Source organism: Aulonocara sp. 'chitande type north' Nkhata Bay, linkage group LG3 (genome assembly GCF_057382095.1).
Source record: "Aulonocara sp. 'chitande type north' Nkhata Bay isolate Kocher_YH1m ecotype deep benthic linkage group LG3, A_spYH_male_GT1.1, whole genome shotgun sequence".
Classification (NCBI taxonomy): Eukaryota; Metazoa; Chordata; class Actinopteri; order Cichliformes; family Cichlidae; genus Aulonocara; species Aulonocara sp. 'chitande type north' Nkhata Bay.
The window spans coordinates 44,513,005-44,536,431 of record NC_141346.1 but is presented as its reverse complement, the minus strand read 5'-3'; the positions used below and the strand labels follow the sequence as shown (position 1 = coordinate 44,536,431).

At 39.5% G+C, this 23,427-nt stretch overlaps 1 protein-coding gene across 1 annotated transcript in view; it reads right to left on the bottom strand.

Annotated features, from left to right (window-relative positions):
* The window catches only part of LOC147335852 (glucosidase 2 subunit beta-like), a 177,559-nt gene that overhangs the window by 136,086 nt on the left and 18,046 nt on the right, over positions 1 to 23,427 (bottom strand). The window contains exons 7-8 of the mRNA XM_086282813.1: positions 19,694 to 19,763; positions 15,306 to 15,384 (exon numbers count right to left, since the gene is read on the bottom strand). Of these exons, the coding sequence (XP_086138939.1) occupies positions 15,306 to 15,384; positions 19,694 to 19,763 (149 nt within the window). The remainder of the gene's footprint in view (positions 1 to 15,305; positions 15,385 to 19,693; positions 19,764 to 23,427) is intronic.

The window sequence follows — 23,427 nt, the reverse complement described above, 5'->3', positions numbered from 1 at the left end:
TGGGTATTCTTGTTTGGAAACAATAGCAGGCGTGCTTCTGAGGCAACTGTTAAGCTATTGCAAAGCAGATGCTTTTTTCTCTCGCCAATCAATTTAACACCTACACCTCCCCTCTCCTCCCTCACGCTGGCTTTGGCTCATCAGTTTTAAATGGCACAAGGCATTCTTGCATTGTTCTTTTGACTTACTCAGAGGACGAGAAATGCCTGCGCTGAAGTTACAGTCCTATCAAGACTTAATCACCAATAGGTCAGGTCAGCGCAGGCAGGAAACATAAAGCACTGCGAGGCAACATCAAAATCATTGCGGTGTGTGAAGACTTATATTTCTGAGTGTCTGTAAAAACAGGAGAAAGGTTTGAAACACCCCCCCAACCCCCACCCCTTCTGAATCTTATGTGAGACAGAATTGCAAAGGAAAAAGCCATCTGTGTCTGACTCTTATCCCTGGCTTCTCCAGAGCCTGGATGAGCCTGAGCCAGCAAATGTCAGTCGGATAAAGACCGAGCCTGACAGACAGACACAAGAGTTTTGTCATTCCGTGTGTCATCCCTTTGCTAGCGAGCCCAATCTTTGCCGGTCTCAAAAACCCCCAAGATGATGGGGGAAAGAAACATTCTCAGGGTGAACGTCAGGTTGTGTAACTCCTCCAAGTGCCACAGTAGCTGAAACATCGAGGACGTGAGCTATTCTGGTGCCCCTGGGGCCTTTAAGAGCTTTCATTATTGTCTTATGCGCTGTGCGGCGGGGTCACCATGGAAACACAAAACACATCAACAATTTCACCACAAAGGATATGAGGTTCTTCAACAAGACGTTCTTCCAGGAGCCAGTGGTCTGTCTCGAGCACAGGATATTTGATGTGACTTGATATGTAGAAATACAAAAGCAGAACTGTGCAGTTTATTTTATGATTATATGACCTGCAGAATGTGTTTAAAAAACATTAAAAGTGAGCTTATTATTCAATACTATCCTTTATTTAAGTGCAAATACAGTGCACTGAAATTATATACTCATTAAATTGCCTGGGAGTCTGTTTTTTTTTACTTAATAAAGATAAGTAAATTGTCATGAACAACTTAAAGTAAAGGAGTACCGCACGCTGGATTTAACCTCATTATTTTATATGGATTTTGCATTAATATACAATATTGCAATGCATATTAAAATTGAAACTTTTCTTATTAAAGGGAGGTTCTGTAATTTTAGAGCCTTGGGCACTAGTTATTGAAGGGTTTTTTCCTACATTGGTACTCAAAGAAAATGTGAAATATACAGTTATTGAGGTTTGTACAATATAGATTGCTTTGAATGAGTCACATTTCCAAATCCCTGTGTCTACAATCTCTAAAATAGATTGGTAAAAAACCCCAAAAAAAACAACTTATCACAGATTTTTTTCTACGCAGCCATTAAATCAATTGTGTCTTCAAATTAGGTCTTTAAAGCTAAGATTGTAGTAAGTATTCAAATCAAATCAAATCACTTTTATTGTCACATCACATGTGCAGGTACATTGGTACAGCACATGTGATGTGAAATTCTTGTGTGCGAGCTTCACAAGCAACAGAGTTGTGCAAAGTACAATAATGTAAACAAGCAAAATACAAGAATGGCTACATCTGAAACTAATAAATAAATGTACAATATATAATAGTATATGCATTTCTGGATGTGTATACTAAATATTTTTCTACGTGCGTGTGTGTGTGTGTGTGTGTGTGTGTGTGTGTGTGTGTGTGTGTACACATATTTTACAAATTAAATAGAGTAAACAATAATCTATTAGTACCGCTCCTACAGAAAATTGAAATTGTCAGCACAAGCAGCATTAATTTTTCTAACTTTACATTAGTTTTGATTTTTACTTGTCACTCACCTAAGGCCATACTAACAGAGCTGTTATAAGTTACTCCTGATGCAAACCCAATATTATGTACTGCTTCCTACCGGGTGGCTTTGAGTGTGAAGCACAATGCAACACACTAATTGAGATGCATTGTCATGTACAGTACTTAGTGCTTTGCTGACAGCGAGTGTTGGTAACCAGCCTAAACCTGTACTTAACAGAAAGTGATTTGGAGGCAGGATGTACAGCCACGTAACTAACTGCCGCAACCAGCACAGAGCTCTTCTAAGAGTGGAAAACTATTCAGCTTGTGGCATTTCTGTGGTTGCACTACACACAAACACACCAGTGTTTGATAATGTAAGTAGTATCTCAACTAACTACTAGCCTCGAACACAGTCAGCCGACATGACCCAGAGCAGCTATAGTTGGGAGTGGGAAAGTCCAAAGGCACTTTTCTGTCATTAGCTAACCCTTTACAATGTTACTTATTATTTAGCATATCCTCCTACTGGTAAAACATTCTTTTATGGTCTGGGATCAAATCATGTGCAGGTATAAGCAAGTCAAATGTAAGACTTGAGATCAAATTGTTACCGTCATAAAATAAATTCAGGACCTAACTATAGCCCATAGAAAAGATAAATGTAGCCACGATGATGTTCCCCACTACACTGTGAGTTGAAACTGTCATTAGCAAGTCTTGGATAACCTGCCTTTGTGACTCCAATAATGACCAAAAGTTGCAAAATGATCTTTACATTTTATTTAACATGACTTGAAACCAGTGTTGGTCAAGTTACTCGAAAAAAAGTAACCAGTAATTAATTCCTGATTACTTCCCCCAAAAAGTAATCCTGTTACTTTACTGATTACTTATTTTCAAAAGTAATTAATTACTTAGTTACTTTTTAAAAACACGATTTACAACCTGAGTAGGTGATAAAGCGATAGATCTTTCAGCCCAATTCTACTTTTTCTGCATAATCCATCATACAAAATGTAATCAAATGGAAAAATCTCTTTTTAAAACTTGTTTTATCAGTTTTAATCTTTTAACTTTATGCATCAAGCAAAAATTCAATTATATGCAACATTCTCTGACTAGAAGAAATTTGTTTAACATTTAAACCTATTTTCTGCACATTCCAGCACATAAAATAAAATATTTTTTGTGTTTACACTCACTCTTTCAAATAGATGCAAGTAAAACACAGCAGAAAATAAATAAAGTCAAAGACTCAGCGGTCCTGTTGCTCTATTTTCACCTGTAAAGCAGGACTGACGTAGGCGGAGGTTTACCCTGGTGCAGGTGTGCTGCGGTCAGTGGAAGAATCCGTGAGTTTCTCTGTGAATTTCCCATTACGTCGTTGCGCACTTGGTGCTTGTTTGGAAGTTTAGGGTTTTTTTCGCTGTAAAAAGAAGTTTTCTTCCCACGCACAACGGACGCTAATGTTTTTGTCACTTTTTATGGAATCAAACTCAAAGTAAGGTCAGTACTTCCACGCTTTAAACGCTGCACGCTCATACTCTCTCCCACAATCGATATGTGATCCATTGTTGATCTGCACACAGCTGTTGTCACGAACGTCGCACTCGCTTACGTCACTGTCATGAGACATTCTCGCAAAAAAAACACGGTTTTAGTAACGCAGTAACGCAGGCGTGCTTATGGGAAAGTAACCGTAATCTAATTACCTTTTTTGCAATAGTAATCCCTTACTTTACTCGTTACTTGAAAAAAGTAATCGGATTACAGTACCACGTTACTTTGCTGCCCATCTCTGCTTGAAACTAACGACCATAAAGTCATTAGCAAAGTGTTTTCTGAGTTTAAAGAGTAGGGCAGTCGAGGGCTGTTTTCCCATAGACTTCATACAACCAGAAGCCGTTTTACAACCAGAGGGGTTGCTTCTCAATAATCACTAAAATTATTGCACATTTGAGACGCTTTGGCATCAGCTTGGCTCTCAAGACCTGCCTGCTACAGCCATGCCATCCACTTGCAAGTATTGAGCTTATTTTAAAAAATGATCCCAAATGTCTTAATGTGAAATGACAACAAAAACGTCATTGCTTTTCAAAACCTTATCCACCTTATAAAATGTGCATTTTGCAACAAGTTGGGGAGTGGTTGCTGGTAATCGCTAATGTGAAACTCGTCACCAAGGGGCCTAATCTTTGTCTTGAAAGATGCTATATAAATACAGTTGTGTTAACTTACTTTTGGATATGGTGCTGCACCAGAAACTTCCATGCACTTGCATTGTTTGCCAGTAGTTTGCATGCAAGACACTGACTTGTCTGCAAACACTTGCAAACTACTCAACAGGCAATAGTAAAACTTTCAATACTTTTCAAAGTTGCATCTTTTGAAATACGTTGGTAGCAGTGATACAGCACAATTTATCTATTTTTCTATCATTTGTGTTGCAAACTTTTATTTTTCAAGTTTTGCAACAGCTTGGATAGTAACTAGCGAATGATTGCAGACAAGTTGGTGTCTTCGACAGTGGCAATTTGATAGTGACCAAAGAAATCACAAGGTTGTTTTTGGTGCAGCATCCTATTGACTGGCGATAACCAGTGACCTCCAGCAATTATTCACCAACTGGTCAGCAGATACCATAGAGGGTAAAAAACAAACAAATCCTGAAGTCAATGCAGAGAGTGCCATTAAACTGCATTATTTAGGGCCACCAGATGGGGACAGCTGCAGTTGCTATAGGAAGTCTATGGGGAAACAGCTTTCTGACTTGACCTCTGTAAACACTTTTCTGATGAATTTATGAGGTCAGTTACTTTTTTTGGATCACGCTGAATAAAAATGTCTACATTGAAAATCTTGGTCATACCATACTGTATACCCAAATGGATCTGTGTTATGAAACTGCTCACTCATTGGCTAACAAACTGTTAACTTGCTGGCCAAGTTTCAAAGCCAGTTCCACTCGTCCATCCATTTTTTTCTTTATAGTGGAAAGGCTTCAAAAACCTTCACAAACCAACGTTCAGCTACGTTCAATTTGGATAATATGGGGAACATCCTTTTTTTTTTTGAGCAACTGGCAGTTACCAAGGGGTTACCAACTGGTCTCCGAGCCTATGTCACTAAAGGCTTAATGTAACTTATCAGCCTACTGTTTCAGACATCGTTTTTACACACAAAAACAGCAGGGAAGGTTTAGGTGAACCAAAAATCAAGGCGTTAACAATCCAGATGCACTGCATAGTTTAAATACTCAGAGCAGAAATAACAGCATTGTGTGCCGCAAATTCTTGCAGCGATGCAACTGAAATTGAGGACAATGTGGTAATTTCTAAGACCTTTTATTAGTATTGCAAATTAGTATATGTAAATAAGATATTTTAAAGAGTTTTTAAAAACCTTGAACACAGTAAAAGACAGTAAATACAGTAATCAATGTGTTCACATAGGAGACACAAGCACAGATCATCCAGTTGGAAACAGAAGTCTATTGTCTTTGTACTCTGCTGACTGGCAACTGCAACATTAATAGTATTTGTCAAGTGGATAAGGCTGATAAAAATTCGAATGATTGCCTTGAGCTTGCTTTAAGGCTGGTTTATAAGACAGCTTGTAAGACAGCAGTACCAGTGTTGGAGTCAAAGTGATACAAACACAGCTGTGTGATTCAAATATTTTAAATCTGACTCTCTTTTTTTGTATATATAAACATAAACCACATAATTTTTTTCTTTTGCTTTTGTTAGTTTTTATATTTTGAGAGAGAAAAAACTGATTTGATTGTTTAAAAAAAAGCAAACTGGCAAACAGATGCAGGCGGTAAACACATGGACTCAGGCACACAGATAGCTCTTGATATAAGACACCTCTGTCAAGACTTGTTGGATCTGCACAAAAATGATGCCTCTTCACTTTGCTCCTTCCCTCTCTTGCCTTTGACCTCCCACTGGTTCCATTACCTGTATCACCTGCGCGACCTTGAGCACATCCAATCTTGGCAGTTACATAACAAAAGACGAATGCGGAGGAGATTAAAGGTGCAGAGGGAGAGGGCAAGGCAAGAGATTGAGAAGTGCCAGGTGTGCAGCCTGAAACAAATAAAAAAAAAAAAAAAAGTCTTTCACAGTTACCAACTAAAATCATTCGACATCCCACCCTCCTTTGAAGACCCTTGCTGTCCTCCTATTTCAAAAGAACATGACACATAACAGCACTTTTTTCCTTTTCCTAGGAGGTAAGTTTTCTCTACCTCAGCTCTACAAACCACATATCAGTCCACCTGTGGTTACAGCTTGTCATTTTACATTATATAACTTGAAAGCACTCCAGCTGGGGAGCAAAAAAACGTGATGTGTTCGATGGTAGATGATGAACGGTACGGAGAGGGGAAAGGTGTACACCAGCCTGCTACGGTATGACTTCATACATCTAGCTGGCTTTTTAACACGGGACTGTAAGTACTGTTTTGGATGCACAAGCGGAAATGGAAAACCTGTCTTCAACTGCTTGTTTACTACGAACACATTGCTTGCTTCACCATAACGCAGCGTAAGCCGCGTACGGTTTACCTTAACAACTTTATAATCCCCAAGCAAACACTGCATGGGATGGTAAGCCTGTGCATACAATGACTGTAGGGATGTAGACCCACAGTGTTACTGTACACTTAACTAAGAGCGGAATCCTAAGCACAGCTTAGGTCTGCAGATATTAGACTTCTAGGTTGTGCTCAGTGACGCAAGAGCACACATTGCTCCCCCCAAAAAAAGGCATTTTGACAAAGTTAAATACAAACTGTAAAAACACAAAAGCTCCCTTACAGTCGCATCCAGATTCGAGAATCTCCTCTGAACACACACATTTAATCCTGGAATCACTGCAAGCTTATGAAACCACCATCCAAAAGGATGAAAAAGGAAGTTCTTGGAGGCAGATGAGATTTCTCTGAGCAGGAGGGATCTCTCTCCTTTTCGAAAGAGGAGGGAGCAAGGCAAGAAAACAGCACCAGAGGCCCAGCCCATGACAAAACAAAGAGATTAAATGACCTGTGAATGTGACTTTCCATTTTGCCATCAGCTCTTGCTCAACTTAGAGGCCTGCTGCCCCCTTCTGGTGGCCAGGAAGACATCCCAGAGCAAATAAAACTCTGCTTTCCTGTTCACAAGTATTCATATGCTCTTCCTGTTCGGGACTCTTCACTTGACCAAATGTGCAAAAATTACCATCACGATGATATGCAGACCCCTGATGTAATAAGCCATTTGCACCTAGCACTGTATGAAAAGACAAAAGCAATTACACCCTAAATAGCCTAAACATGTATTCAGTACATGTCACAGTCTCTCACTTCACCAACATCTAACATACATTTAATAAGATGTTATCTTGTGGATTTGAGACGAAATCTAAGTGAAATCTGCCCTCTTGACACACAATACAAAAACAGAATGCAAACATGCCGGGCCCCCTCTGAAGTGAGATTTAAGCGTTGGCCGGGGCCAAATGTCAACCAGCTCAAACAGATGGTGTTAAGAGCCGAGCTGAGAGGCTGACCTTGGTTCGGGACTGACTAGGGGTGGAATGACAACGCAACACCGGCATCCGGTGTTTGTTTTCAGTGGATGTTGTGAACATCAAGAGAGCCGAGTGTTGTTGCCAAGATGGGGAGGTAAAGTCACGTCAGGGCTGCTTGCTTTGCTTTGCAGGTGCTTTTAGGCTCTGTGGGATGTTGTCAAGCTGCCACCATGACAGAAAAATGTTGGGATTGGATGAACAGCATAGGAATGTTTTTGATATTTCTATGGATAAACAGGATATATATATCATTTTAACGAGATTAACGTGTTTTATATATATATATATATATATATATATATATATATATATATATATATATATACACATACGTCAATGTGTTAGCGCGGTTAGCTCCTTAACGCGTTAGCGCCATTAATGCGGTAATTACATTAACATCATTTAATGACATTAACGCTGACAGTACTAACATATCGATAGATCGATAGATCGATAGATAAAACTTAATTAAGGTAAGTTTAGACTTCAATGAAAATGTTGAAATGTTAAAAATTAAATCTAGACATTTAATGATTATTTTTAAAATGATGAAACAACCACAGAGATAAAAATCTTACTTGAAAAACTTAGTGAAGGTAACCCAAAGAGCTCTGACATCTTAAATGTTGCCCCCCCCCCGGTTGTCTATGCACTGCTACCTCCCAACTACACCACAGCGTCATAATTTCTGCCTCGTTACCACCAAGGCAATGTCAGCTCGTCTACTAGGGAACCCTAGGGCATGGTCAATATTATAAAACTGTGAAACAAGCAGGATTTCCATACACACTAGGCAGGCCGTTATGGGGAAACCCCCGACCTTTCCCAGCTACACACAAAAATGTGAAATTTCCTCAACTTTTCTCTCTTATCACCACCAAACAGCAACTGACTTTTCTCCCCCCCCCCGTTAAATCCGGGGGGTTTTGTCCTCATGTTCAAAAGAAAAGGAAAAACATGTTATTTTCTCCATCTCTTTCCATTTCTGGTAGACTGAGTACGGGGCTTTAAGAGAAGCGAGTGGGTAGTAGATGGATAAGTGAAATTCACCTCGGCACAAATGTCTATAGCTTGAGAGAAGGCAATTTCCTCTAGCTCTAGTTCACAAGCACATTGCTGGAGTCCAAGCTTGGTTACACACTGGTGCTCCTGAAAATGTATTGTCCTACAGGTAATACCCAAAGAAATAACAGTTCCGTCTGATTTAGTGCAAATGTTTCGGTTTGAGTATTGAAATCATTTCTGTTCAGACGACGGCTGCATCTGACGTTCAGAGAATAGCAACAGCACAACATAAATCTCAGCTGCTTTTTTTTTTTATTTAACAACGAAAAACATTCTCCTTCATCAGCATGATTACCTTTCAAACACGAGTGGACCTACATTATCAGCTCTTTTTTTTTTTTTTTACAGGAGTGGACGGCTATAACATAATGACAGAATAGCGACAGAGAGCCACTTCAAAATATCCCTTCTCCCTCCCGAGCTCAGCGCCTCCTTTGATCATCAAATTGTTCTCCTGAAAATCCTCTCTGTTCTTGAATTATCTGGGCCGCTGAAGTGGAAGTTGAATTTTCTGTGGAGACCAAAGCTTCTTAAGAGAAAGGGGAGAAGCGGGGAAATAAAAAGATGTGAAAATGACACAAATTGAATAAGCGTGCCAAAAACCTATACCGCCCCGACAGGAGAAAACTTATCAAGGTCTTCAGACGTTACAGCCGAGAACCGACAAGGAGGAAAGTTTTCTTTTGTCTTTGTTCATATGGAGGGAGGAAAACAGGTACTTTGGTGTTATTACTTTCTTTCTTTGTCGTGAGGAAACACATTTAGAGTACGCACAAGCTGTATAGTGAAGTAACGGCAACGTTAAAGTCACCAGAAAATGTGTTTCTAAGACAGAAACACCAAACAATCAATAAGAGGGTTTAAAAACAACACCTTTTACTTAAACCCGCACCAATACACGCAATTAACTTTTAAAGGCACACCTGTTGCTGCCCCTGGACCTTGATTAAGGTGCTAACGTGGGGGCGCTTGTCAGTTCTAGTGTAAATTGCCCGGTAACCACTGTCAATGGCACCCTACTTAATTTGCCCAGCTTGATCACGGTTTGTTGTGGTTGCAGTTAAGTACACATTTTCATATTCATGCATATTCAAACTGATTCATCCTCTTCAGATGCAGCTGAATTCATTAGGAATGTCTCCCCGTTAGCAAGCAGGGGAGAAAAACGTGAGAAAAAAAACCCAACAACAACAAATGAGCACAGATTTTTTTTGAGTCCTTCATGTTGGTTAAAGCGCTGGAGCTGCACGGGTTTGTTTTCCGTTGCGTGTCGACACAACAAACGTATAACGGTAGAATTTTACAGAGGCTAAAATTAGCAAGCCAAAGCAAAAAATACACACCGTCACCCCTTATGGAGTGGAGGACAGTCCAACTCCAACTAAATACAGACAAACTAATTTGTGAAAATATCTGTAAACACATTTTCGGCCTAGTGAGAACCTACCCAAAGGCTCAACTCCTCATGCCCTACAGTGGGAGGACCCAGCAGACGTGCTTTGATTTTATTTTTATTGTAATTTGCATGTTTGTTTATTATTGTGCATATGATTTACAGGAGGGAAAAGGCAGAGGAAAATTTAAGCGTTGGCCATTTTTGTTTACAGCCAGAGATTTTTAGTATGTACTGCCTGGTAAGAGGGAGGCTCAACAAGTTTAGAGTGAAGCAGACAGCCGCGTTCTCGCACACAGCAGCTTGAGGGAAAATCACTGTGCGCTTCCTGTTCGGAATTCAAATGACTGTGGAAGGAACCCTGTTGTATAAGTGGGGGAAAAACATCGAACCAGTCAGGGAAGCGCACAGCTGATCGAAACCAGATAGCAAACTTGCAGACAGTGCAACAGCAGATTAAATCAATATTTGATTTTGAGATAGCGCTATATAGTATACTAAGATAAAACTACTAAACTACTATTTAGACATAAAAGGGATATGTTCGATGGTGTTCTTATGCAGTAGGCAGGTTGACAGGTCTGACATTCCTACCTACGGTCCAGATGCTATAAATACTCACCAGTGCACCAGCTGTGCACTGATCCACAGATGAAAGTACTCCCAAGTAAATGCAGTACTTACTCCAGGTGTTTTGGAAAACTACTTATACCTTTTTCAAAATGTTATTAATTGATATAATTCGAATATATTGTTGTAGTTTATTCACATTTACAAAATAGCACAACTACTTTCTTGCAACCAAAAGAGAAAAAATGATATTGCCTTGTGACTCCATTGAATTCTTTCACAAATGGCAACTGATTGCAGGTAGCTGCAGTCTGACTCAGACTGATTTTAACAGCTGGCTGCGTCGACTGAATGGTGAAGGTTTGTAAATAACTGCAGTGCAGTTTGCAACATTTGCAACATTTGCAATGGAGGACTTGATGCAACTAGTTGCGAACTGGTTGTATTCTGGTTGTATTCTGATTTCATGCTGATTGTATTATATAAGTGCCTTTGCTATCCTGCAGAAACTATGTCACTCTTCCTGGTGGAATTTCAGAATTTCTGTTATTAATTTGTGAAGTTCTGGCTGGACTGTCAATGTAACTATGAAGTATGATGATTATGGACTTTTGTGTATTTAGACAGCAACAGATTTGCAATTTATTACAGTTAATTGCTATATAACAGTTTCCATATAATTACCAACTTGAAACCAGTCAATCACAAACTGATAGCAGACTGATTTGATCTTATTGCCATTTTACTGGCATCCCGACACCCTGACAGTTGCTTTGAAGACAGCAACCAAAGGCTGCGAGTGATCATGGTCAAGGTTCCCATCTTTAAACCAACTAACGGAGAGAGTGCGATTGCAAATTCCCCAATCATAATCATTTTGTTTATGTGGCAGTCTGCAGCATGACGTCAGTAATAATAACTCATTTTTAAAACTGAGTCATAAATATAACAAGAAACTTTACAGATTCACAGATTTTCTTTCTGTCAAATCCCAAATAACACGGAGTGTGTATCTACATGTGTTTTGCTGGAACTTTAGCAACACTGTGCAATGAGAAAAAGCAGGCTGCTTCAAGAGTCTGGATGATAAAGAGATCGGTGAGAGCAGGTTAAGCAAGGTTGTGTATTTGTCAGTGAGAACTGGAGGTGAGATTTGAACTGCAGAAAGAGAGTAGAGGTCTGTGGCATAACTTCAGACTCTTTCAAGGAGCATGGAGGGGGGAAGAAAGCCTAGATTATACTCTGTGGCAGACATGGAAATGGACAGCTGGAGACATGTTGGCTGAGAAGTAATTCCTGCTTTCCTATACTAGTCCACTAGCCTGGAGCGTCCGCAAAGTTGTAAGTGCACAAAAAACAAGCAGGCACGCGGACATCCCCATGGACGCTTGCACTCATCATCTTAGGATAAAATTTCTGTCATTCAGACTTGAGTGGACCCTGGCGGATGCGGAAATTCAATTCAATTTTGTTCAATTCAGTTTTATTTATGTAGCACTGTGACAAAGTGGGTGACAACACCGTTTGTCCATATTCTTAGTTAACATTCTTGTTTTGATTTAACCATATTTCATATGCAATCTGCAACAGGCAAACATCTACTATCCCGGGTTTGTTTACGTTTTGCACTTTTACAGATTATATAATATAACATCTTGGTTTAAATCAATTCCTACAAGTTTAAGTTAACATGTTATTTATTTCAACTGTTAATTTGTATTATTTAGAACCTTACCTACCTGTCTTCTAGAAACAAAAGGAGGAAATGTAGTTTTACTTCCTGCTTTATAGCTTCTGGGTTCATCTGAGGTCACAGGATGAGACCAAGTGCAGAAGGGGAAGAATTCTTGTAATTTCATAAAGTTTATTTTAGAGTGTTTAGGGATAAATAGATTTAATGATGTAATATGTATTGATTACACCATAGAGTTTATGTTGCCAGTAAAGAGTAGCAGTAGAGGTTTGAATATAATCATGTTCATCTTACCTACTGAATGGAATAGTCCAGAGGAGAGATTGTTTGGTTAAGTGGACTATTTAAGCAGAACTCAGGTGTTTGAGAAGAAAGGTTCAGGTCAGTGTAGCTGTGCGCAGTTTGACCTTAATTTCCGTTGATTTAACTTCAGTTTTATTTAGCTGAACTGAGTTAATTTAGAGTTGAGTTTTTTATTGGTTTCTTTGTAAATATTGTTTGGGTCACAAAATGGTGAATAAATCACTTGCTACACTGGACAGCATCAGTCTCATGCTCTTCTTTGACCGCTTAAGTCAAGTCCTGCCACAAGCACCAAATCACAACAACAGTTGCCTCAAGGCGCTCCAGCAATACTGTTTAGAGATATGGAATAATATTTCCTCATATATGTATTTATTCATATGTAATGGATTTAATGACGTAGAGAAATACACAACCCCAAAATTATATACATTCACATATCCATTGATGAATCATCAAAGACAACTGGCTCAGATTGGTAGTAATTAGCAATAGTATCCAAACACAACATTAGCATCAAAGACTAAAACGCTTATGTTGCTTCACATTACAGTCAGCTGCTCTAGAAATAACTTGAAAGTCTTTGAGAGTCTCTACTAAGTTGTTCAGCTTGCTCCATCTCTGTCTTCCCAAAGCACATGAAGACTACCTTGTTGTTTCACTTTGCCACTGTTATTTTCACTGTCTGCTGTGTACATGCTGAAGCAATTATATGTGTAACAATCAAGATTGTAACGATTAAACATCAAACATCAAGACAGCCCCGATGAGTCCAGAAGCACTTTTGTAGGCTTTAAGAATGCTTCTATAAACCCTACAAAGTACCAGATAATGGGTCGAACATCAGCACTGACGGGGTCCGGACTCACATTTGAATGTCGGGATAAGGAAAGGAATCAAAGGCAAATCTGCTATAAAGTCCTGTAGTCTGACGCGCACTAAAAGGGTAATCTCTTCTGGCAGCAAAATTGACGAGCGGTAATTCAGCAGAATATCTGGATGCAAATATGCAGAATGTCCTGTTGTTGATGGTGTAGACACGGTGTGGAAGCTATGGGTTTGTCTGTGTTTTCATGATGGTTTTCAGTAATGTTGAGGAGTAAAGTGTTTTTGTGCCACTTAAGTTTACTAATTAAAATGCAATAACTTCCACTTTTTTTAAAATAACTTCTTGAAAAATGAATGAAAGTAGCATAAAGCATGTTAAAACCAATCATAATAACAGAAATCAATTAGATTAGATCAGTTAGCATTTCCTCAAACATTACTTTTAACACACTGTTACTTTTTCCTCCAAATTAAAATAAATCAATCAATAAATCAATAATAAATATATCAAAGAATAAAAAACAACTCCAGTAGGTGCATAAGTTTCAACCCACCTGCCATGCGGTGAAGTACTCATTAGTTTTATCATAAAATGAGAGGGTGGGGCTTACGTAGATGTCCTGTGACTGTCTACCTGCACTCTCAGATACTAATTGTTACAAAAAAGTATCCATTTGCAACATATTGTTGCAAATGGATACTCATTTGCAACAATATTGAACAGTGCCGTGTTTGCCTCTAGCTGACACACAACCTCAGCACCCTGCATACAGACAGCTCACAGCCCCTCCCCTCACTAGCAGCTGAACACTGCTTGAAACAAACTGACACCCTCATCTTTATGAGGAATTTCCTGTTTCAACAACACTAAAGTATTAAAACATTATCATAAACATTAACCTGGCCACCGCACACCTTGGCACATTAAGTCATCTGTTGTTATTAAGGTAGTAGGTACTACTACTGCTACTGCTACTGGGAGCTAAGCAGCAAATGTAATCAATTCCTCCCATCTGCAGAATCAATAAAGTGAATTTCACAGCATTACAAAGTTATTTGTGTTTGAAAATTATTACACTTCTCTTAAAGTCCCTGACTGAAGCTGAGAAAAGGCTGTTTGATCAGCAGAAGAAGTACGGTGAGAAGTCACCAGACACATAAACAGGACTGTAGCTGAATACAAAAAAAGATGCTTTTTAATGTCTTAACTTCTATGAAAAATTATACTCCTGGGTGCCACTATTGAGTGTGAAATTCCAGTGTTGTGACAACCCCGGTGCACACAGAAAAGCCAACAAAGACTGCATTAGGAGGTTGGATGGCAGTGGCACAAGTCATAAAAGCTGCTCTGATGAGACTTGGGTTAATTTCCTGTATATTATTATCATTATTATTATTATTATCATCATTTTCACTCACTGTTTAATCAGATTAGACAACAAAATGTTTTAGTTAGTATTTAGGTTAAAGGATACTTCTTTTAAAACGTCATACATGTTAGAAAAGCTTTATTTTCCAACAAAGAAAGAACGGGTACAAAGCAAAAAAAAACCCAGCTAGTTTATTTTTGAAAATACAAAATTTTATTGCCAACAATAAATGTGGCATACTTTGGTGTGAGACTAGGCAAAAGATTCCAAGGTAACAGTTTCACATAAAAAGCCTCAGACCCTCATTAACTTATTTGGCCTTAATTAAGGGAATCATCAGCTGGTGACAATTCAGAGCTGATAAATCCTCCACACTCTTCAACTCTTGTGTTAGCACTCAACAACCACGGGCTTCTCTAAGAAACTGCAAAGCTAATTGAGGCTTCCAGGATTGGGCTAGGCTATAAAAAGATATCAAAAAGCTTCCAGCTGTCATTAGGAAATGGCAGTTGAAGGGAACTTTGGAGAGCCGCACACGATGTGGACGACCAAGAAACTTTTAGTTACACAGGTGTAGCACTGGGCTGTTTCCCCATCCAGCATCAAATAATCATTAAAAAATATTACCTGCAGAGTTGTAGCATAAACTATGAATAAAGATGAACTTACCAGTGCTTCACCCTCAGAGAGAACACGCTGCTCATCGTGGACAAGCACCACTTTAGCCTTGATTTCATCCACTGTCAAACTGCAGAGGGTACAAAATCAGGAAGCATTTTAGTATTTATCCCAATATTGGTTTTTTTGCCCAATATAATAAGTTGATTTCATCATGATCCACATAACATGTCATCAGCACAGCATTCACAAGCACCTGAGGCCCACTGAGTCACATTTCAGTCTCATTTCCTGTGGCAGGGATTCAAAGTTTGCACAAAAGAAACAAATACTAAACTTTTTGATCAGATGCACAACCAGTCAGTAACACAAACCGACTGCATTGAACCAACAATACATTTTGCGATCAAGGATGTTCTGCTCTGAGCTGAGCACTTCTCTTTCCTTTTACCCTATCGCAGTTTAAACTGCACAAAACATAAAGCAGCACACAGTGCAGTCAAAATCTCTCATGCCACCTATTATCCTACAGCATTTAGATCTTTTTTCTATGGCCATTCTTCACCGCTGGTGTCTTCCTTCCTCAGGTTTTACGTAAACCAGCACTAAACTGAATGGAGATAATGACTGCATGGCCAGGATCAATCCTAGGAGTCCATCAAAAGCGGACGTGCAGGCAAACATACAAAGCAAATAGCTTGTTCCACTACAGAGGATCAATGCTAGGGGTAAGTGCTGGAGAAAAGCAATGATCTCTCTGCATTGTCGAGCTGCACACAATGACGCCTCTAAAAAATAAAGAAATAAATAGAATTTGGTGTGAGGAAAACCGGCTTTGCCCCCAATCACTGAGGGCAGATGCAGACCTGATCTTGAGAGCAGGTGCTTTGCTAGGTTTCCCTGAGAAAGACAGTAAAAATATTGGTAACTCACACACATGCACTGATGAATCCTGACAGAGGGGAGGGGATAAAAAGCACAACCTGTTCATGGGCCTTTGGGAGGCTCCATCATGGTTCATTTCCTGAAGCAGTTGGTAGACTCTATTTATAGGCCAGCATACTGGTACCAGTTAATCCTGCACTGGGCTGCCAACTGCTTGCCAGCTGGCACAGTGGGTTGCACTTGTGTGTGGTGCTCAGGAAGGTTTGGGTTGAAATAATCGTGAGGAAGGCAAGAATCTACCTTAATGAACAAAGTGTGGGGGAATAATTTACCCCCCTATAATGCAATATGAATCTGTGAGACTGCAGATATATAAACTTGAGGTGTGACCGAAATATTGGAAATGCTGCATGCAAAGATATTCCACGACGTTAGCCTGCTGCGTAACTCGCAGTAGCAATATTTATACAGAATTAATATTAGTATTAAGTACAAACTGTGGTGATAATCAGCGACATCTCTACCACTGACAGGTTCCTTCATGCACATCAGAGCAGATTCTAAACTTTAAAGGAAAAAAAGGAAGAAAAAAAAAAACAGGTTGCATGAAGCAATTACTGGTGACACAAAAATGAGATTAGCTCACAGTATAAATGAGAGAACAATTATCTGTGAATCTGCATTAAAGATAATTAGCAATTCCAATCAAGTGGATTAAGAATGGGATAACATTTCGCTAAGTGTCATTTGGGACAAAGCCAAGAGCTTTTTTCCCCCTGCTTTGTGCACGATAAAGAGCCTGTAGTGTGCATGCTAATCTCGATCAAAGTCCCCGGCAACGTGCAAGCGTCAGGTATACCAGCAAATTTGCATTTATTATAAAACGGCGACTAAATCAAGCTTGACACTCAGGCATGTGAGCCACAGAGCCACACGGGGAGGGGAGGACTGGTGATGTAGCACACAAGCGCAAAGCCTTCACCTGCTTTATTCAAATGGGCATCAGGACACGTCCTGCATCAAGATAGCCAGCTCACCGAATCCACATGCTGACAGGCTGAGACAATGGCTGGATAGAAATGAGCGACACTTGCAGATATTTCAGCTTAGTAATGTGTTTGTTTAAGTGCGAGGCGGTGCTTTGGATGGAGTGGATGGATGGAGGCAGAGCCGGGGAAGGAAGGGACTGTGGCTGGGAGGGGGTGGGCAGGAGGGCTTGAATAATGGTTTGCATCCAATCGCAGGAATGCATAAGTGGGCATATAGCGCTCTGCCAGAAAATCGCTGCACAAGCAGTTCGTCCTCGATGCGGCCATATGTTTTATAGCACTTTCAGTTTACTATGCTTGGGCCAGCTTGCTTTCCGGAAGAATATCCCCAGTTAGCTTAAGAAGTATCGATTTTGTTTTAACTTCAAGCATGTTGTGGGAAAGTGAGGATGTGAGGGTGTGGATGGCTGTGGAGAAAAAGCATGAAGGGGGACAGGCTCATTGCATATCATGGACTCCGTTTTTCTGCAAGCCACTAGAAAAATTTACATATCTTCCCTGGCAGCAAAACGGATGCCATTCCCTTTAAAGCTGGCCGCCGTCAGACGCCGATCCTGACAGCAACTTAGTTCGTCTGTGTAGATGCAAGGAAGGCCGGGAGATTGGAAAGCGGAGCAACAAGTGAGCCTGCTGAGACTTGAAGATTGAACAATGCAAATAAGGAGAAGAAATACTTTTTGAGGCTTGCTGGAGAATAAATAGGTGTAGGAGTTCCAGGGAATGAGATGCGCGCATTCGACTCAGACTGATGAGACTTCACTGCTCCACAAGTTAAGGTGGAACTAATGAGTGTAATCCATATTCATATTGATGTGAACACCCATTTATTTTATAGCACGAGTAATGCAAGACAGAATAAATGCGAGTGACAACCTATAGTTTTAATCCAGTGTTATGGATCTTCTTTATCATATTTCATGTTGTTTTGGTTTCACTCTGCTGCATTAGCAGAATTTCTCTTGAGGGTATCTGACATGATAATATTTCCTAAAACTCTCCGATTCAGTCTGCCGGAACTTAAAGGAACTTCTTCAACAGTATTTTTTTTTTGTGGTTGTTATTTCGTGTTTTGTGTTACAGTTTCATTTGACTGCTAGTGGCCGGTAAATTAATGACTGGCTTTTGTCACCAATCAATTTGGAGAGAACAATGTTCAAAGACAGGCGATCATTTGTCAGGAAAAAAAGATAAAATGTAACAAACGATTTAAATTCAGCACTTAACTTTAGCTCTCTTATGCAGCTTTCTTGTCCTTTCTGTAATTACAAGAAATTACTATTTCCCCAGACTTCTTGAAGGACATTCAAAGCTCTTCTTTGGATCTTGGCTGCTAGATGATCCCACACCGCTCCAAGAATGCAGTGGTCCGGGTTCTGGGGGAGGCCAATCCATGACTGATAGTGTTTCTATCCAGGTATGGTATTACTGCTTTGGCAGTGTGTTGGCAGCCATAGGGAATCAGATGCTTTCCAGATTGTCTTACAAGGTGTATCGAACTCTAACCATGCTTTTCCATGGTCATAATTTCATACATTTTGACAAGATCCCCAACACCTATTGACAAGAGTCATCACTCCGTTAGACCTGTTGCAATGGATCTTCAGTCCCGTTCTTGTGTAAACTGGCATACCCTGTTTCCCATCCTTAAGAATGGCCTTTTGGATCAGTTGAAGGGCCAGATACATCACTCACATCCTGTATCAGGTCTTTGCTGAATTTGTCCTATTTCTGAAGTCTTTATGAATAAGCCTTGAAATATTTTTCAGAACTGAGTGGTTTCTGTTATATTTCAGGCCTGTTTATAGAACAAGATAACTGGGTTTGCATTAGAAGTTAGTCACTGTAGTCGCTGCCTAGGCAGCTTCTTTTGGAAAAACCCAGAAAGTATTGCAATGGTAGTCAAACCACGACTTTACTGATAAATCGTGAGGTGTGAAAACCCATCATTAAGTGTACAGGGGAGGTCGCAGGGAGACACCACACACCATTCCAATATATCAAGTTTCTGTTTAATAGCTCTTCAGAAAGCCTGAAGAAATATTGCACAAGGTCACTTTAAACAAATTACATTGAAGTCTGGCTCCTTGGAAGCAATATATAAAGAAATAAGGGGTGGCTGAAGACTTCTGCAGAGTGCTGGATGACGACATAATATTTTTTTTTGTAGTATTAGATTTCTTAGCAATGAAATAATGCGACAAAAAGCCCATTCACCCTGGCAAGAGCAGAACCCAACAAGGAAAAACTATTTCAGTATAAAAACATCACTGGTAGCCTTCAAAACCTGAATCAGTGGATCTTTATTATGCAAAACTTTGCCTGCGTAATCAACAAAGTATTAATAGAATATGGTTCTAGCTTGGGGGTGGGGTGGGGTTAGCATTATAAGGCTGACACTTCATACGCATATGAGTGCAGGTTTCTGGACTCACTAGAATGGGCAGCACTGGCCAGAACATGAAAACAAAAACAGGACTCAAAAGAGTCTGAATACAAGTTATTTACCTGCCATCTTTATTGGTGTCCAATAAATGGAAAATGCTGGTAACGGAGCTGTTCTGATGTCTGATGAGACCTAAAATAAAAATAAAATAAAAAAATCACGTGTTACGGTAGAATTATGAGATTGTTTAAATAGCAACCACTTCCATCTGAATGCAAACTGAGAGGCAGGAATGAAGAAAAGGATGGAGCTGGATTTAAAAAATATGGGGTGTGGGGGGGTGTGGAGGGCAATCAGGCAATGAGTCAGTCACGCTGTGCAAGAACATTTGGTTTCCCTGTAGGAAAAGAAAAAAAAAGAAAAAAGCATGGCAGAGTCCAGAATGCAATCAGGAGGCTTTGTGCTGTAACGGCTGGTATGACAGTGATTTCCCTCTTCTCCATTCATGTACACAGGCAGATGAAAAGGAGACGCAAAAACTTCCTCAACCCCCTTTTTCCAGCGAGCATGTGACCCCAACTGATTCATTCTGTGAATCCGCATTCACTGCGAGTGGAAAGGAGAGGAAGTTCTCTTATGTTCAGCACTGAGCATCTCCCGTGTCATCGGCAGAGCAGAGAATGTACGAGGGGTAAACTGATTGGCCCCTAAGTCTGGGGAAAAACACTTTACATAATGCTAATTGCACATCCGCCGCAATTATCTTTCTGTACTAATTACAGAAAAGCTCATTTTGAAATTACCATTTCTTCCCAGTGTACAGTAAAGCAACTGTGTTAAGTGTGTGATGCAGGGGGGTTTAAAAAATGATCCCTTTTCTCAAACCCATCTTTGCCAAAATAAATCCATATTTATTAAGGCATGCTGTTTGTGGGATTAAAAGTTTTAAAAGATGCTAGATCCTACGCCACTCCTTGACACCCGAAACATGACCGGGAGCTGCAAACGTCTACGGAGAAGCCAGATTCCCGTCACCCCACCCTCTGTTTGTTGACTGTATTCAACCCCGGGAGTTAAACAAGATTTGCTAATATTCTCCTGCAATACACACAGCATCTGTCATATTAGTGGCTTATTCCTTTGTTTGAACAGCACTCTATTCCCAACCTAATGCTTGACATTCTCAACCCATCCTCTGGCCGCTCTGTCTCGCAAAAAAAAAAAAAAAGTGAGCGCACTAAAGGAGCAAGAGAAATGGTCTCATCCCTCGCTCTACTGCAGAGCCATAGCTATGAAAAACAACCATAAGGAGGATGGATGGAGACGAAGGCAGGGGAAGAAAAAAAAGATAGAGTGGATGCAGGGGATTGGAGGGCGGTGGGTGGGGTGGGGGTTGGTTGGTAAAAGGTAAGAGGAAGAGTCGAGAGGAATGGGGAAAATAAAAGAGGAGAGAGGAGGAGGGAGAACAAACAAAAAAAAAGAAAAATTGGGGAAAGAGGTTCAAGACATTGGCTCTTTAGGCCGACGGCACATATAGGGGACTATGTTTACTAATGGACACCATCAGTCATCCACCCATGTTGCTCGGGCAATATCACGGCACACTCGTAAAATAAAAGAGAGGCACAAAGAGAACAGAGGGAAATGGAACATATCAGCGGGAGACTGCAGATCTACGCCTAGCCTACAGACCATGTTATCCACACAGAGCTTTGTTATTGTAGGCTCGCGCTGCACTCCAAGGCTAAGAAAACACACATTGTCCTGTCTTTTATATACCATAGGCAAGATTTCCAAGAAGGGAAATTACAGTTTTCTGTATGAAAAAAAAAATACTTTGAAATGGAAATAGATCAAACGCTGCAGGTAGAATCTTTTTTTGTTTTTGCTTTATCGATGGGATGACAAGGCTGGAAATACTGATAGAAACCTGAAAATAAATATTTGAAGCTAAACGGTGCGTTTAACGGTGAGCATCAGAATGAAAAAATGAAAAAACACTGCAGCACAATGAGAGCGTTGCAGTGTACAAAATCAATATCTTACTCATTAGAGTTTGCTCATAAATTCATCAAGGTTGTGATTACAGTTGCTGAGCTAATTGCCTTATTCCCAGAACTCTTTTCAAGGTTCCCACATGGCTGTGAGTGATTTTTCCAGGAATTTTTTTAACAACCTGAAACTGATATGACACGCAGGTTTTACAAATGACATAAATGATTGTGCTGCAAGGAAGCTCGGGTATTCGTAACTCGAAAAATCAACTTTTAAATTACAAGGTACAATTAATAAAGATGAAAGAATAAAACTAGTCTACATTCTCTGTGGAGAGCTTAGCAGAGCTACCATCACTCAGTCCTGCTTTAGGACTAAATTACCACAAGAATACTTTAAAAATATATCAAATTTAATGGAATTTCAGAGTGAAGCTCTGTTTTCAGTTTGGGCTTTTGCTGCTTGACTGAAAATGTCAAGCCTTATGGGACCTTCTGAACTCTTTTATGTTTGACACTGTTTGTTTTGCTCTACAAGGACAATCAAGCGTTTCCTTATCTGGAGAGAAGACGTATAAGCGGGGATATGAAGCGCTCTGTTAGAGTTCAGAACAAGAAGACAATGCCTGCTGCAACACGTGTTACTGCATTATTTCAAGAAGACATAAGTTTTATAAAGTCTAAAGTCAGGTAGACAAGAATTTTTGTTATTTTCCTTTGTGCAAATCATGTTTTATTAGAAATAAAGATCAAGAACTTGTAGTCTTTTGAATTCATAATGGACCCTGGTTTCCAGAGAATATGATACAGCCAATGTTTATGACTGGATCTGGTCCATATAGGTTAGCTCAGGGGAACTACTCGAATCCTCAGAGGCAAGATAGCAGACACTAAGTGCTTAGTACATCCTTCATATACAAAGATACAGACATTCTCTATATTAATATATTCCAACAATACATATTTTGTTGGATTCAGTTAATCTCTTCCTATTCTAACCTACTATTAGTATTTGCATTTACATGTGAATGCACATTAAAGACAGGGAAGCGTAATCATATATGGCAAAAGGGCTTATAGTCTATTTCTCCTTCAAACAATTTTTATACAGAGATTTCCTTACATATACAGTACTGTGCAAAACTCTTGAGCGACACTCAATTTCTTTATATTTTGCTTGGAAAATGGGAAAAGAGTATATCAGTTTATTCAAATATGTACAAACACACATGGAAATACAGTATCTAAACCAAAATTTGTAAAATTCTAACAAGCAAATACTAGTCCTACATTTCCTCATACTTCATACAATAAGCCAAGTTTATGGCTAGCAGTTCTTTATGAATGATGCTGTTAAAAAAATTAGTTGTTTTTTTTTACTGTTTTTAATACTACTTACTGCATTTTTCAGAAATTCAACTAAAGAAATGTGAACAAATAATGAGGTTTTTGACGAGATGTTGGTAACAAAGTGTTTACATTTGGATACAAAGATACAATTTACATTTGGTTCTTTGATGAGCTGTCTGCTATGTGTCGACACGACACTGGTTTATCCCTTGAGTTAGGTGCCTTTTTTAATCCTTCAGTGATTCATAAATCTGTAAAGCTTTAAAAGACCTTCGTAAAGTCAAAACAACTGTTTCTCAAGGAAACTTCAATAAAAATAACAGGAAATTAAAATACAAAGAAATGAGGGGTGGCTCAAGACTTTTACACAGCAAGTCAAAGTCCACTTAAAAGAAATTAAATAAAGGATACTGAATCCCATCTTTATTTGATGCCTTCAGGAATAAAGACAATAAGCTTGTATCACACACATACTATGCTCTATATTAGTATGTTCTACTATCAGTGTTGGG